Source organism: Anarrhichthys ocellatus, unplaced genomic scaffold (assembly GCF_004355925.1).
Source record: "Anarrhichthys ocellatus isolate YVR2014 unplaced genomic scaffold, GSC_Weel_1.0 scaffold66, whole genome shotgun sequence".
NCBI classification, from domain to species: Eukaryota; Metazoa; Chordata; class Actinopteri; order Perciformes; family Anarhichadidae; genus Anarrhichthys; species Anarrhichthys ocellatus.
The window spans coordinates 1,379,696-1,395,842 of NW_022280096.1; the positions used below are offsets into that span (position 1 = coordinate 1,379,696).

Below are 16,147 nucleotides of genomic sequence, written 5' to 3' on the forward strand. Positions count from 1 at the left end.
ACACACACACACACACACACACACACACACACACACACACACACACACACACACACACACACACACACACACACACACACACACACACACACACACACACACACACACAGAGAGAATAGCTGAAAGATTGAAAGGAAGTGGGGGTGTAGGCGGGTAGTCACATGGTGAGAGACACAGGTGAGACATGATGGAAGGGAACTTCTGTGCACGCCACCCTCAAGTGAAACTGGAGCAGTCTTTAAAGCTCACAGTTATGCCATGTGCCGCGTGCTTCTCCCTTCAAAGAGGAGGTGAGGATTTCACGTGGACGTGGTGGTGGTGAGCCGTGACAGAAGAAGAGGCAGAGAGAAGATGAGAGTATGGGGGGAGAGGAGGAGGTAGTCATGACAGGACGGGGATGGAAAGCGCTTCACAAGACATTGGCAGTAGTCTGAACAAAATAAAGGGAACAGGATTCCTGCTTGGACAGCAGATCATCAGACAAACCAGGATGACTAATCAGGCATTCTCTCACAAACTTCAGTTTCATAAAGCAGGATCACAAATGTATTTCTTAATTAGGAACATACTTAGTACGTACAGTTACTTTCATGTTGCATTTTACACATGCATATTCATTTTTACGCTGCAATTTGTTATTATTTTCTTAATAATGCAGTAGTTGTTTGGTCATTAATATGCCATCAAGTTTACTATGAAAAATTAATTAAAAGAAAGATTCAGATTTGGGCGGCTAGAACCAGTGAGTCTTTGGTATCATTCATTATTTTCAAACCAAATACCAAAATTGTAGCCAATTAATGTTCTGAAAGTCCATATTACTCACGTCGTTCTTGAGTCCAAGATAATATGATGAGAAGAGAACTCTGCAACAAGCTCATTTATCATCTGTGCTCATTGTTGGACTTTAAAGTGCTGCCAAATGTTCTCTCTGTGTATGGTGCAGATTATCCTCATTATTTAATCCTTCATATACATTTTTCTATTTAATATGTGCTGCTGTGTAGCTGTGATCACCACAGATCTAACAGATCTCTAACATCTCTGTCTTCATTGTGAATTGATGTGATCTACGCTTGCTGTGCTATTGAGATCCGTGTAATAAAGTCATGAACATGCACATTTTAACAGGGCTTGAATTAATCTCATCACATTCGTTCTGAGATGGATTTGAGAAACAATTTAACTTCGTTAGGCTCACTTTAATCCAAGCTGTTCACAATAAATTGCGCGTTTCTTTGCTTCCAATACAAAACCCCAATGAGTTCAATAACGTAATGCGTCTAGAACAATGTTGTTCTAATAGTATCCTGTTGGAATCATGCATTGTCCACATGGTGAATGGCTGTTGATTGGCTAAATCTAGGATGGCTTGTGTTTTAGACTTTAGGGCTTTATAAATAAGGTGAGTTGACCTCACTAATTGCACCAATACAGTCAATAAGTGTGACGATGGGTCCACTTGGGAAAGCTATTGGCTTCCTATTCAGAAAGTGTGAGGTCTAAAACAAATATCTGAAATCTGACCTCGCACGTTGTCCTTGTGGACAACATGTTCAGCTCCCTTTTCAATCCATTTAAATATTGCTGTATTTCTCACAGTCAAAGGCTATTATGACTTCAAGGCTGTAATACCAAATCAATGTAGGCATTATGTAATGGCTGATACTAGCAGCTTTACGTCTCCAAAATTAGCCGGGGCCTCTATATGAGTTCAGTTCCTAATAAGTACAAACCAAATTAAGCATTCCATTAAGTCTCTTTTTAAAAGATGAAAGTTGAAACATAATCGCTAACCAATAGAGAAATGATTTGAGATAAACTGTCCATCGGAGTGCTCCCATAGTACCTCAACATGCTCACACACATTCAAGGATGACTGACAATGCACGCGCACACACACACACACACACACACACACACACACACACACACACACACACACACACACACACTGCTGTTAAGAGCAACAGGTTGCGTTGTAGTTTGCAGACTGTCTTTGGGCCCAGAGGAGGAACATTACTGGGCCTCGCTAACAGCTCAGCTGAGCAATGAAACAGAACACATTACTGCTGTGGAACATCAAAGGCTGCGTCTGTGTGATAGATATTTAATTACATCCTATTGACTGTAGTAGACACATGCATTCTGTGCACACACACAAACCGTATAGATCTGTGAATATGCTCGCAAAGACGCAGTCTCGCCCTCTTTCTCTCTCACATACAAACATTTACTGTATATCACAGGCTGGCAGTGCTTATATATATATATATATATTTATATTATATATATATATGCACAGCGCAGAGATTCATTACCACTGCTGTGGAATAAGACACAGGTGTGTGGACACTGCTGCAGCTCCAGCTTCAAACACACCTATATTATGATATTATTATCACATACACAGCTCAGGGTACTTTGTTTGATGTGAAGAATGTTTCTGTCTTATAGAGAATTAGATGAAATAATCAATGTTGACTTCATGTCTGTGTTGTGTTCAACATATAAGATCTCTCTGTGACATGTTTAGCCTCGGCACGGAAGTCAAAACATCTTTCAGCATCTCTTGTTTGCATCTAGTTCTTTGTTAGCTATCAGGCTAATGGCCAAGAGTCAGCTGGGTTTTATTCACAGTTACCAAAGGGTGTGGAGCTTTTCACCTAACGAGGACAGGACTTCTGAGTTTAAGCAGTAAATGTAATATTTATCTTCTAATCAACCCGTAATAAGGAAATTTCCCAAAATGTTGGAAGATCCATTTTAAGCAGAACGAGAAGGTCAAAATAGTTTAAATAGTTTAAAGGGAAACAACTTGCATACTCCTGCTGGCCAAGAGACAGCGTTGGAGAAGCAAATATCTGAACTGAAAAGCCATTCCTAAGTCTGATGTAAAGTATCTTGGAAAAAGCTGGCAATAGAAGTTTCACTTTCCTAATAGTTTTGTTCCCAGAACCGTTGTGCTGGAAAAAAAGTTAATTAAACACAACAAGAGTGTGGAATCTCACAGCAACCTCACAACTTTTTCAAATGGCTTGGCACAGGATTTAATACCGACTGTTCCACTTTGATAATCCATGCAAGTCTAGTGGCATGTGCTGGGGGATAGATGACATCTGCACAGGAAGAAGAAGAAGAAGAATCTGGATTTGAGATGTAACGCCTTGAATAAATACAACATTGTTCAAAGACAGATGAATTAGAAGGCAGTTCAACTGTCTTGACTGCAGTTAAAGATGAATGCATTTAATCATTTGCATAGTTCATTATCACTATCAGTGTTTTTAGGCTGGTCATGTGACTTTGTTGCTTCAGTCGTAGGTGTAAGTTCTCAGTCAGACATGTGGATGGAGTTATAACCAGTCGGCCATCTCTGGAGGCTCCACAGCATGAAGTGAGCCTGTCTACCACCCAGAGCATGTGCTGCTGTCCTGCCGGTCAGCTCACAAACAAACTGCTACACAGTGTGTGTGTGTGTCACTGATGTGTGCTGTTTGCTTTCCCCTTGGTGTGTGAGTGCCCCGTGGTGACAGTAGAGGCTGACAAGACAGCAGGTTTACACACATACACACGCAAGCATTCCCAGAGGATCTCTAGAAGCTCGATTGTGAGGCACGGGGGACATCCATTACTAAAACCCCGGTGGTTCAGAAACCCCTGGAGCTAGCTGCTGCAGCTGCTCACACACTGAGAGACAAACTGCACTGAACACACACACACACACACACACACACAAAGAAACATGACCTACAGACATGAAATTGCAAACATCTACGAACACGTTCACGCAGAGAAGTTGAATGGAAATAGCTCTTTGTACATATTCTTCTGCATGAAAAATTCATATAGAAATTCACTACCGAGTGTTGCACACACACTCCGACAACAGAGAAGACAGATAATACATGACAGCGCTGGAATGAGTTTGTCGTGTTGATGGAAGTGGTGGTGGTGGGGTTCTATTCGGCATCACGCATTGAAAATCCTCCGATATTGTGCTTCCGTTCTTTAACAATGTGAGTGCACGTGACTGCAGCAGATACAAGTAGCTTAATTTGGTTGTGCATGTATGAGGATGTGTGGGACAAAGATTAAGAGATCCTTGTACAAACTGGATGCATGTATGTGTGTGTGTCTCCCTTTAATGAGCCCCACACACCAGCGGGGGCCCCATCAGTCTGCCTTCTCCTAATTGGACCTACTGAGCAACGAGCGGACCTCCAACATTCCTCTCACAGAATTCATTGGGAGCAAGGGTGCCTCGCAGAGCACCCAGGAAGAATGATAGGAGATAAAAAAAAAGAAAAGATGGGACAGAAGGAATAAAGAAAGCATCTCGAGGAATAACCTGCCTACTGGTTTGACTTTTACACAGTTACTGGCAGGTCTGGGGGAAGGTGATCACAGAGACTAACTAACTGCAAAGAAGAGACGACTGACAGCAGGCGGAAAAGTGAAGCGGATCCGCCTACGCATGCACACACACACACACACACACACACACACACACACACACACACACACACACACACACACACACACACACACGCACACAAGCAGGTGAACACACTCATCAAACATCATCTGGCAGACTACCACATAGAGAGACGCAGCGTGCTGCACAGCGCCTTCCTCACTACCTCTTGAAGAGAGAATAAATCAGTGATTATCATGTATCCCCAGGCATTAAGCAACATCCCTGATGTACTTTAGATAGTCTGAGTAGAAGGAGCGAGTCGAGGAAAACAGTGAGGGGGAAAAAAGGAGGGTATCATGGTACCTTAGTGTGCAAAATCTTATTTTGCAACAGTGTGAGTAGATTCTGGGTCATGACCTTTGCTGTGTGATTTCCCCCCGTCTCTCTAAAGCTTCCTATAACTCTCCACCTCAAACTATCTATCAAAACAATCTGAAAATACAGAAATCCCACCGTGCCAAAGAGGTATCTGTGTCGATTCAACACAATATTATTGTCATCATGGAATGTGTATCCAAGCATTTCTCAGCACGAAAAAAAGCCCAATTAAACTGCACACAATTTACCTCTCATTTTCCCGTCTCCTGAGCACCAGGCCAGTTGAAGATGATGGACGCGAGCAATTTCTTTAACACGGCAACCATGCAAATCGCTTTCAGTGTCTCTCCCTCAGCTGCTTTCCCCCACGGTACGCTAGATTGCAGCCTCCTGTACTAATTGTTCCCAAACATCTCAGGCCAGCAGCGCCAGTTAATAGAGAACGAGAGACGTCGATCTCCCATGATAGACAGACTTGCATAAATGAGTATTCCCAAAAGGACTATCCACATCAAATCAGTACGCGTAAAATCCACTCTTTTCGGTTCAACCTGAACACTGCAGAGCTGAAGAGCGTAGGTAGGCTCCAAACACGCTGTACTTGTTTTCATTTATTGGGAGTTTTCCGTCCCTAAATGAAGTTCAGTGTTGTTGTAAAGGCTCATCAGGAGCTTCCAAACATTCTAGGTTACCAGTATGAGTAAATGTGACATATCTGATTGAAGAGCAAAATGGGCTTCTGAATACATTTGCAGTGAGGAACTTCTGATACAACAGTAGCACTTACACGTATCTGGTGGCATGGATAGAGGGGGTAGTACATTGCATGGGTTATTTACACTGTATCTAGAATGTGTAGAAATACACAGGTTTATTCCAAACACATTTTTTTGAATTGTTTAAATGAGTGGTTCCAAATATTGAAACCCTTTGAAGGCACAACAAGATAAATGACGGGGGTCACGAGATGACTAACAGGATAAGAAAGAGGACAAAACATAGATGTGCTGCTCAAAGAATAGGCCTCCACAATGATTCAATCGATGTAGCAGAACCAGAGATGGCATGCCTACAGTACCCACGATGCACCTCGGCAGCCGACAGTTCCGTCAGAGATTCCGGTGTGTTATGCTAGCAGCGGCTACGAGCCAATAGCCTGAAGCAGAGATGAGGAGTGGGCTGCAGAGAACTAATGAGCTCACTGGTTTCTAACTCCACACACATGATTCATTTTCAAACTTGTAATCTCTTCTTATTGCCTCAAGTGACAACAGTTCAGGTTTTGCACTGCTCCCTGTGGAGCCACAAAAGGCTTTTTCCACATACCGTATATAGCAGCGCTCATGACTAGTAAACATACTTTGATGTGTCATATTGGTGGAGTTCCCCTTTAATGGGAGATCACCTCCCATCCTCCTTACTGGCTCTTCATGCTGCAAGCCACAGTACTAGACTCTTAATGATGTTTTGTGTAACTTCTGATATAACTGTCAGGCCATTTAAAGTTGAACACAAACCACTTATGAAGACTGGAGCTCAGACAACAAAGCTCGCGTCAGACTGTTTATTCTTTCGGAGAGAACGAGTTGCTGGGAAAAAGCAGTTGGAGACTAAAAGGCAGCTTTAAGTAAACAGGTCTATAACAGGACAATGTTTATTCCATTTCACTTGTCTTGCCAAGTCAATAAAGGACTACTTAATATTTATGACGACGGAATGGATAAATGGGGCTTCTTGAACGTCAGATATGTTCACGGTGAACTTCTCAGTTTTACTTCTGCATGATAAAGAGGTTTGAATGTGCAGATCTTACACACAACAGCGCATTAAGAGACATTCAATTCCCATTATGTCAGCATTACTGTGTGCATGCATCACCATGGGCAGGCAGCTAAAGCTAACATGGTTAGCATTAGTCACCCTCCTCTGAGACACATGATCAAAGAGATGTTCCACTGTTACATGGATGAACCACAGAATGATGACTCGGGTTGAATCCTCAGGCTTTGGGAGCAAGCCCGTGGGCGGACGTAGGCGTGATGTTCACAATGAGCCAGCTCGTTGACATATCTAATGCCAGGTCTCAGACCATTTATAATAGTCAGGAAGAGACAGACATGACGTGGGAAAAACTCATTAGAATTGCTTTTTCTATCTTATATACAGCTTATATACGGTAGCATTGGACTTTGTTTTGTAGACAAATAGATCACGAAATTGTCTGCAAATGTCTCAGTATGACTGAAAAATTCAACTGATTCTATCTGTACTGCGTGCTGTTACATTGTATTTTACTTTGTCTGCAGGTGGAGTTTTGAAGAAAGGGATTTTAGAATTAGCATAAGAACTTGAGTTTGTTTGGTGTTGACTACAAACCTTTTAGAATGTATCTGTTGTCCTGTGTTAGCCAACTTACTTATCTTAACTCCAGGCTTTCCACTCCCATGTTGTCTCCTTGTATGAGACACACTTCTTACAAACATGAACTAGCGAGCCTGTTTCTTTGCTCCCACAAAACTTGTTGTGTTTTTGTGTTGCAAGAAGGCCGTGTTTTCTGAATTGTCCTGTGCAATAAGAGCTCAGAACATATAAAAAGTGATGTGAGCTGCTAATCAGGTAAAGTCAGTAAAAAAAGGCATTACATGTTAAAAATTACTTTAAAACTATTTTCAGTGAATCAATACATTCCTGGGATATTTCTTTTAAAATGAAAAATGAAAAACGTTTTTAACTTGATTCACCTGGTCTTTGAGTAGACCTGAAGTGACAAAAACATAGCAATCCTTTTCTTGTCTACTCTGGTCTTTGGCCCCCAGTGGACCACCCGACCTACACAGTGCACTAGTACCACAGTGCCAGAGAGAGAGTCTGTCTGCTGGTCCCCGTGGAGCTATCATTAATTAATTGAGATTGGTTCTCTCCACTCCACACCCCCGTCTCTCTGTTCATCCTTAGATGTCGAGGGATTCTTCTCTTCTCACCTCTGAAAAAGAAACAGCTAGTGTTGGTGAAGGGGGGCGACCGTGGCTCACTGGCTTAAGAGGGTTGTCTGGTAACCGCAGGGTCAACTGGGACGGGCCACGTGTCGAAGTGTCCCTGAGCAAGACACTGAACCCCCGGCTCCCCGGGCGCCTGTCATTGGCAGCCAACTGCTCCCTATATACAGGGATAGGTCAAATTTCGTGTATGTGTATATGTGTATGACAATAAAAAGGGTTTCTATTCTATTAAGTGGAACAAAAATAGAGAAGATACCTAAACACACACGTTTTGGTCTACATGTGTGCACACACACACACCCTACTCCTAAAACAGCTGCACACGCTCATGTCCAGCTCTGTGTCAGATTCTTATAGCCCTCTTTCAGCACTGCAGTACATCACTACTGATAGCTCAACTCCCTCAACTCCCCTATACTACCCTGAGGGATGGAGAAATCTGCCAAACTGGTACAGGTCGTCTCCTTACCTCTCACACCACGCTACAGCCGACTGGGGAACTGCAAAATTAAAGGGCATGGCAAATGAAATTCGGTGACACAGCGGCGTGAATCAAAGCAGACACTGCCACGGGAGCTTGTGGAAGAAGAATGAACACGGCTCTCAGAAGGAATACAAAAGTAAAGTCAAAAGTAAGGGAGGGTACAAAATTACTTTTCTATTGTTAAGTTACCAAAGTGCAAGTTCATCTGGCATCTAACAGCCGCATCCTGGGTATTGAAAAAAGAAGTATGTATAGCTTCATCATTTCACCTTGAAAAGGAGAATGCTTTGTATAAAAGCTCGACTTCCTTTGATATTAATACCCTATGACACAAAATGCCATTTTCCCAGCAATGCCACATTGTTTCTTATCAGATATGACCTTGTTGATGGTGCCGGAGATGGCAGTGTGTAATGCATCTTAGCTCATCGTCTCAGATTACTGTGGCTACACATAGACAGAATGGATATGGACTGCCTTGCCTTTGCTCCAAAACTTCAAACCAGTGAAAAAAGCTGAAGCTGAAGGCTTGACACTGGGTCTTTCTTTGTCCGATCTCTCCAAATCAAAGAGTATTTAGTGACTTTCCAACAGCCTGGATTCTGGCCCCCCCATGCTTGGACTGATAGACACATACAAGTGTCAGCACTGACACGAGGCACTATCATCACTGCATGCCAGGCAATCTGTTGTTGAGGTGAAGAGGCTGATAACAGTGGTCCCTGTCTGTGGTCCGTCCACCGACCAAGCTCTCCCCCAACCCTGTCTCACCCCCTGAGGGAGAGTTATTGCTTTAATATGAACAACGAATGGTTCAATTTGTCCTCTGGGTGTCAAAGGACTGCTCGGCGTGATTACTTTCTTGGCACGGCGGTGACATTCATTGGCTTGGACTCAGGACGTATTGGAGAAAGGCCTCTGCTAGGCTGGATTGGGGAGAATGACAGATACAGATGGACAGAGACAGAAAAAGAGAGAAATGTAGAGAAACGGAGCGGCGGCGAGGCCGGCTTTGCACACCTCAATGAACAGGAGCTCTCCAGTCCTCGATATACTGTATCCTGACCTTGACTGATCAAGTAGAGGAAAAAAAACAGCGCGGCTCCAATCCACCCACACACAGTCACCAAAAAGTCACAGAAACACAAAACACTGTGGAGGAGGGACAAGAGGACCTTTGACATTTCACTTTGTCGTATTTTCAAACTTGATTATAAAGATAACAAAACATTTGGCCCACAGACTCAGGTCAGTTATCTTCAGACAGAGTCAGGCTAGTTGTTTCCCCCTGATTCCAGTTTGTGCTAGGCTAAGCTAACCAGCTGCTGGCTGTAGCTTCATATCAAACAGACAAATATTAGAGTGGTATCAATCTTCTCATCTAACTCTTGACAAGGAAGTCTTTGTGCTTTCTTTCTGCTTTGTTATGTTGTTCATTCTGTACACATGACATCTATCACACTTCTGTCCATCCTGATAGAGGATCCTATTGCTCTCTCTAAGGTCTCTCCCTCTTTTCTCCTGTTAAAGGGTTTTTGGGGGAGTTGTTCCTGTACCGATGTGAGGGTTCCGGGACAGAGGATGTCGTATGTGTACAGATTGTAAAGCCCTCTGAGGAAAATTTGAAATTTGTGTTTCTGGGCGATACAAAAATGAATTGAATTGAATTGGATTGGATGTGAAAAAGTGTATCTCCCAGTTGAAGATAAAACGTTGCCTATTGTTGACTAAAGTTTTCTACAAACCTGGCTTGCAGAGACTCGTGTGTCACTATAAAAATTATTCACAAAGCTTAGCATAGAATTGGAACACGCAACGACTCACCACACACACATGCAGATGCACACACACATCTCTCCCTCCCCATTCCTTACCTGAATAGTGGGCGGTGAGCGCTGTTTGCGGGTGGTCGTTGTGGAGAGCGTGGTGGTGGTCTCGATGAAGGTGGTGGACATCTCCGGCGGCACCGAGGTGGTGGTGCGCGCCGCGCCCCTGCTGACCGGCACGTCACCCACCAGCCGCACGCTGCCGTTCACCTTGATGTTGACGTGGCCCTCGGCGGCCATGTTGAGGACCTTGAGGCCATTGTAGTAGAGGCCGGAGAGCTGGCCCTGGTAGGGCCGCTTCCGGTCATTTCCGCCGATGGAGATAGTGGCCTGGGTGTTGAAGATGGTCAGCTGCCGGCCTGGAGCAAGAGGGAGGGGAGACAATATTAATATGTTTACGACGCAGAAATCAGAGCTAACAAAGCTCTAATGTTGACATGTCTTTAAGAGGAACACTAACACTGAGAGATGGATGCATTAACAGAACATTTCAACGAGGACTAAACATGTCTGTTAACAGTAGTGATTTACTGTTGGGTGTGATGGTGATGCAACATGCTTTAACACTGGACAAAGTATCTATGGTATGAACAACCCCACCATTCTGTTGGTTTTAAAAGACTGCAGGCTTTCCCTCCACCCTGAAAGACACTGCTAATGCTGGAAACAACAGACACTATGCAGCTACAGCTGCTTTATCATAAGACACATGCAGGTGTGAAAAAAACATTTAAAAATGAGCTGGAACAAGTTCCACAGGCACTCTTAATATTCTCTGGACAAAACAGTGGACTCATGCGGTAAAATTATGAATAAATATGTATACTGGGTTTGACATATTATGATAAAGTATGAGCAATACACACTCACTGCATGTCATGGTGAATTTCATTAGGAAAAGCCTAAATATCATTGTCAAAACACACTGCTCATGCATTAAATATGAAATGAAAATACACAAAACTTTTGCAATGCAGAAATCATAATTAAAAATCTCATTTGTATAATTTACAGACAGAAAACACCGCCAGCTTGTTATATTTTCAGTATTTACACAATTATAATACACAATACACTGGGCATGGAATGACGGGGGGAGGACGATTATGTCACAGGAAAATGAAATAGCACGTGTGGAGTCATGCATGCAGTAGTAATGGGATTTTTCAGACCTGTTTTAGCGGTTGTTAAAGGGACTTTATAATCAGGTTAAGATGTTTAGGTGCAATGAACTTTAAATGCAGTTTATAATGATATTATGTTGAGGAGAGAGGGGGGAGCAGACTTTTTCATCCCCGCTATTGTTTTAAACATAAACGAGGTGCTGATCTGATCGTCTCAGTGATTGAAAAGCACAACTTCATCAGTGCACCTTGGCAGGCTCACTGTGCCGCTTAGCCGTCAAAAAGGCTCCAATTAGCTCCCATCAGCAAACAAGTGAGAGTTGTATCGTGTGTGATTTGTAGAACTACAATCAGATCAATTACAGCAGAGAGAAGCACCTGCTGTTTGGAGAGTTTTCAGGGGGATATGCCCACTGATTAGTTTGTTCTCAAACATGGCAGAGAATTTGAGCCACGGGAGTTCATTTCCCTCTCAAAACAGTCGGCCTACTGTTGCAGCATAGATAATGCCGTCTCCTAGTCAGCTTTGCACGATTAGGAGTACTTGATGTTTAACATCTTGTTGTTGCACTGTTTGTAGAAGCGCTTCCCAGTCCCTTTAACTGGACACCATGATTCAACAAATATTTTAAAAAGATGACGATGACAAAAAGGGGAAACAAATCCAAATAAAAACATGGAAAGAACAAAAAGTAAGAAAGAAGGCTGTGTTTTACTTGTTGTTTTAAAGGGTTTAAGGGGTGCTTATCCATTCTCAGAGGTTGAAAGGGAACAAGCCGATGGAATGACAGAAAATAAAAGAGAAACATTCTGGAAGTTTGATGAAGATTTACCTTTCTCCTGAAGCCAATCTTCTACTGGCCGGGTATATTTGAACGGGATTTTCTTATTTGCCATTTGATAGCGCTCAATGTCGCTGTTGCCTTTAAAGTTTGAAAGTTTAACAAACAGCTTGAAACAGTTGGCAACAGCAACAGACATCACACATTTATACAGTGGTTTAGAATGAGTTTTATCTTTGTTTAGAAATATTTATAACAGCTTTATGATGATTGTTTTCAAGTAGCTTTAGTTTGAATGTTTAAAATTCATATTTATACAGCACACTCCACACCAATATTTAACAAAACATCCATGAGTTAAAAGCGCAACACATCATCCACAATCATGGAAAAGACAAACTGCAAAACAGCCTGCAAGAAAAGGTCAAAACACAGAAAAGCATCACAGTCTACATAACAGGTCTTATAATACGTTCATCATATTACATAATAAAGACAGCCGAGGGTTATCAAGTGGTTAAAAAGGTAGACATGTCTCTGAAGCAAATTAGGGGTAATTAACGTGCACTAATTCTCCCACTGGACACCACCTGCTTTTACATTTGAACGGCCAAGAAAATGCTGGCTTTGTATTTGGAAGAAGGGAGCTGTAGCAGGTTTGCAGGGGAAGGGGGGAAGGATGGAGGAGGATGTGGTCATTTGAAGTACTGCAGACCTATGGGGAGGGAAGTCCCACGGTGACACAGATTTGATAAGGACAATGCATACAAATGAGACCATTACTGACATGGAGGGAGGTCTTTTGGGTAAAAAAAAAGAAAGCACCCCAGCTGCCTCATTCAACTCTTCTGAGACCGAGACAAACGTGTTCCGAGTAGATGGGAATTAAGGATAACAGGCCACCTTTTACAGGCACTGTTGACCGTGTACTTAGTAATTTTTCTGGCTTGATACAAGTCTTTCTATAGTGGATGCAATATTTTGTCTGACAATCACAGAGATATTCCCTCTGAAGGGCGCCACGAGTCTGCAGACGCTGAGAATTGAGACACTCAGCTCTGTCTTCAAACAATTTGAGGTATAACAAAAGACTGTGGAGCCTGTATAGCACCATGAAAGGCACCACAATGTCGCTCAGTACCCAGGTGGGAAGGTATTTGGAGGAAAAAGAAAGGCAGCGGCGCAGCATCGTTTGTAACACAAGTGAAAGGCCAATCCTTTATAATTGTGAGAAAAGGCCTGCTGGTGTCTTGTCTGGCTGCTGGAATTCTCTCAGGTGATTTATCTATTGACAACATCATGCACACACACACACACTTATGGGGATCTAAGGGTGTGTGACCATTTCTGCCTACGATATCATACTCAACCATATACCCATACATCTTTCAGGGCATCTTCATGTTCTGTCTTGGTTATTTGCTGGACACCTGATTTCAAATTGTTCTCACTTGCTAATTGAAAATGTGTACATATATATTTACACAATTACATTAAACCATTCATTAAGGCACATATGCTGTTAGGTAAACCATAAGCTTGTCTCCGTTCTATCGTTCCTCTACCTTTCATGGAAAAGCCAGCCCAGTGCTCGGTCTGTAGCCAGCAGGGAAGGAGAGCGGATCTGGCTGCAAAGGATCTGGAGGAGCTAAAGGACTGAGTGTGCAGCGTGCCAGCAGGTTAATCAGCTACTAGCAGGGCTCCCTCCCCATTCCTTTGATCTGGAGCAGGTTTCGGGTGGCAGCCAAATACACTCCCCTCTGGACAAGGGCCACAGAGAGAGGCATGATGGTTGCACATGTGGAACCAGAGGACAGTCGGAGAGGTGAGCACTTTGGACCGGGGCGGAAATAACAGGGGAGGGAGGACATCAGCATCTACAGAGCGTCAGTGACTTAGCTGGAGTGGAATCAGGTCTGAGACTGAGAGCACGGGGTACAGGCTTGCCCTGCACTGCTAATGGTGCGGTCTCAGGTATAGCTCTTACATTGTTCTGGGTGATTAATGAGGTGACAGTCCCCCCCGTAATGAATACACCACAAGCTAATTGTCCAACTAATGAGAAAAATGTCTCCAGTTTGTCAATTAGATATTCAATTTCTAAAGGTGACTCCAGAATGGATGACCTTGCCAGTAAAAGCACTATTGTTTATTATTTTAAAAATCTCTCTGCCGAGGTTGTTGGGTTGCTGTTGTTGTTTTTTTTGAAGCAGACTGGACACATATTTCCTCAAAGATTTTTTATCAACCTCTCAGTAAAAATAATGTAATAATAATGTGAGTGTTATACATGTAAACGTTGTGGCTTTGTTATGAATCTCAGGCACAGAAATCTTAATGCAGACACAGTCCTGATGAAGCAGAATATGTGAACCAGCTACTATTAAGAAATAATATACCTAAGGGTGTTTTTCCCCCAAAATTAGTTTGCTTATTTATGAATATTTAATGTTGGTGAGAAATACAAAACACAGATGAGATGGCAAACACACTGTAAATACATTATTCATACTGTACAAAAACAAAATCTGGACAACCTCTTATATATTCTGGAGCATACTGTATGTCACAACATGTCATGCATATTTCACATTTTGTTGAGCAGCTGAGTGGCTGAATGCACACCATTTAATCCTGTAAATATTTCATAATTTGTTGCCGTTTCTGTATTTATAAACAGTTTGTGCGTAGCTAATGCACACCTTCACCATCTTCTTTGTCCCAGCCAAAACAAAGTCTGAATGTTTCCCGTTGGGTGGCAGCGATTCAGTCACCACACACACTGGCACGGTGACAGTCATCTGCTGGTTGCTCGCTTCGTTCTATTTAGTTTGCTTGCCAGACTAATCTCACTGGGGCTCCATCACAGGGCCAGTGCTGAGAGCGCATCAAAACTGTGAAAATGGCTACGGTGACAGGCTCCTGGCATTCCCTCTATTTGGGGATGATGAGTACATTTGATACACTGTCCAAAAGCCATCATTCCACAGCTGAACTCCACAGCTAGCTGTTGCAGCCCCTGGCCATGAATATCCCGCACCACCCACCTCCCTTCCAATCTACACCTGACTTTCATCTGTGTCTCTCCTTGAGACTCTGGCTCTACATCCGTCTACCCGGCTTTCTGTCTATTCTCTCTTTCTCTTCAGCCCACTATCCATCCAGCTATCCTCCTCTCCTTCATCAGCTCGCTGCTACTGTCTCTCTTCTTTGGCTCAATCAGACCTCCTCAGCTACAGCCATAATTGTGGTTTCATTAATCTACTTTTTCGCTCACTTTATTCCATTTCTCTTCTTCTCTACCCATCTTTACGTCTATCCGTCTCCCCTCTGTCAACTCATTCCAGCCACTCCATTAAATGCCTCTGCATTCCCTCTGTGGCTTTGTTTCTTCGCTATTCACCCACGTTCCTCTGTTTCTACCACTTGCTTCCCCTCCATTCTCCTTCCATTCTCTCTCAGACATCAACCACAGCCAGGGAGTAAACTCATCATTTATTAGGCCGCTCTGAAATTTACGGTGTTGAAAGGGTGAATGAGACTGGCGGCTTCCACGCTCAGCGACAGAGATCGTGTCTCAGATCAAATCATGTTTGGCCCCACGAACGCGTGGGGATTTATCTCGTTCCCGAGGAATTGTTTTGTATGAATCTCAAGACAAAGATTGGCAGATATCTTGAAACGGTGCTACTCACTGTGCCTGTTTCAGGCTGCGGGAGTCTTAACATTCTGAGCATCAGCACATGGATGAAGGTCTTTGTGTATTGGACCAACCCAAATGATGGAACACACATACGCACGCACGCATGCACGCACGCACATTTTCCCGAGGCCCAGGCAGAGTAGTTAGGCCAATGGTCATTCATCTGAGACAACGGCTGAGTGTGATGCAGAAACTCCGCCTGGCTCGTTCTACTGATTCAAAGATTCAAAGATTCAAACTCACACAAAAATCAAAGAGTACAAGGATTCAGAGTGTTATATAAGGAAATTGGAATCCTCTTACTAAACAAAGACAAGCCCTGCAGTAATGTGGGCTGTCACATTATCGTAGGAGAGATGCATGGAGAAAGGATGAGAAACAGGGATAAAAAGGAATGGAAATCTGAAAGGGCATAGTTGGGGGGGGGGTAA

At 43.1% G+C, this 16,147-nt stretch overlaps 1 protein-coding gene across 18 annotated transcripts in view; it reads right to left on the bottom strand.

Moving 5' to 3' along the window:
- nrxn3b (neurexin 3b) overlaps positions 1–16,147 on the bottom strand; it is a 389,076-nt gene that overhangs the window by 20,608 nt on the left and 352,321 nt on the right. For 14 of the 18 annotated variants that reach the window (XR_004213678.1, XR_004213677.1, XR_004213676.1 and 11 more), the window contains 2 exons: positions 12,065–12,154; positions 10,156–10,466 (listed from right to left, as the gene is read on the bottom strand). Coding sequence is in view for 15 of the 18 variants with exons in the window: in XM_031872805.1 (XP_031728665.1) it covers positions 10,156–10,466; positions 12,065–12,154 (401 nt within the window). In the remaining 3 variants the exon portion in view is untranslated. The remainder of the gene's footprint in view (positions 1–10,155; positions 10,467–12,064; positions 12,155–16,147) is intronic. The other 4 variants (XM_031872819.1, XM_031872815.1, XM_031872814.1 and 1 more) reach the window with 1 other exon arrangement.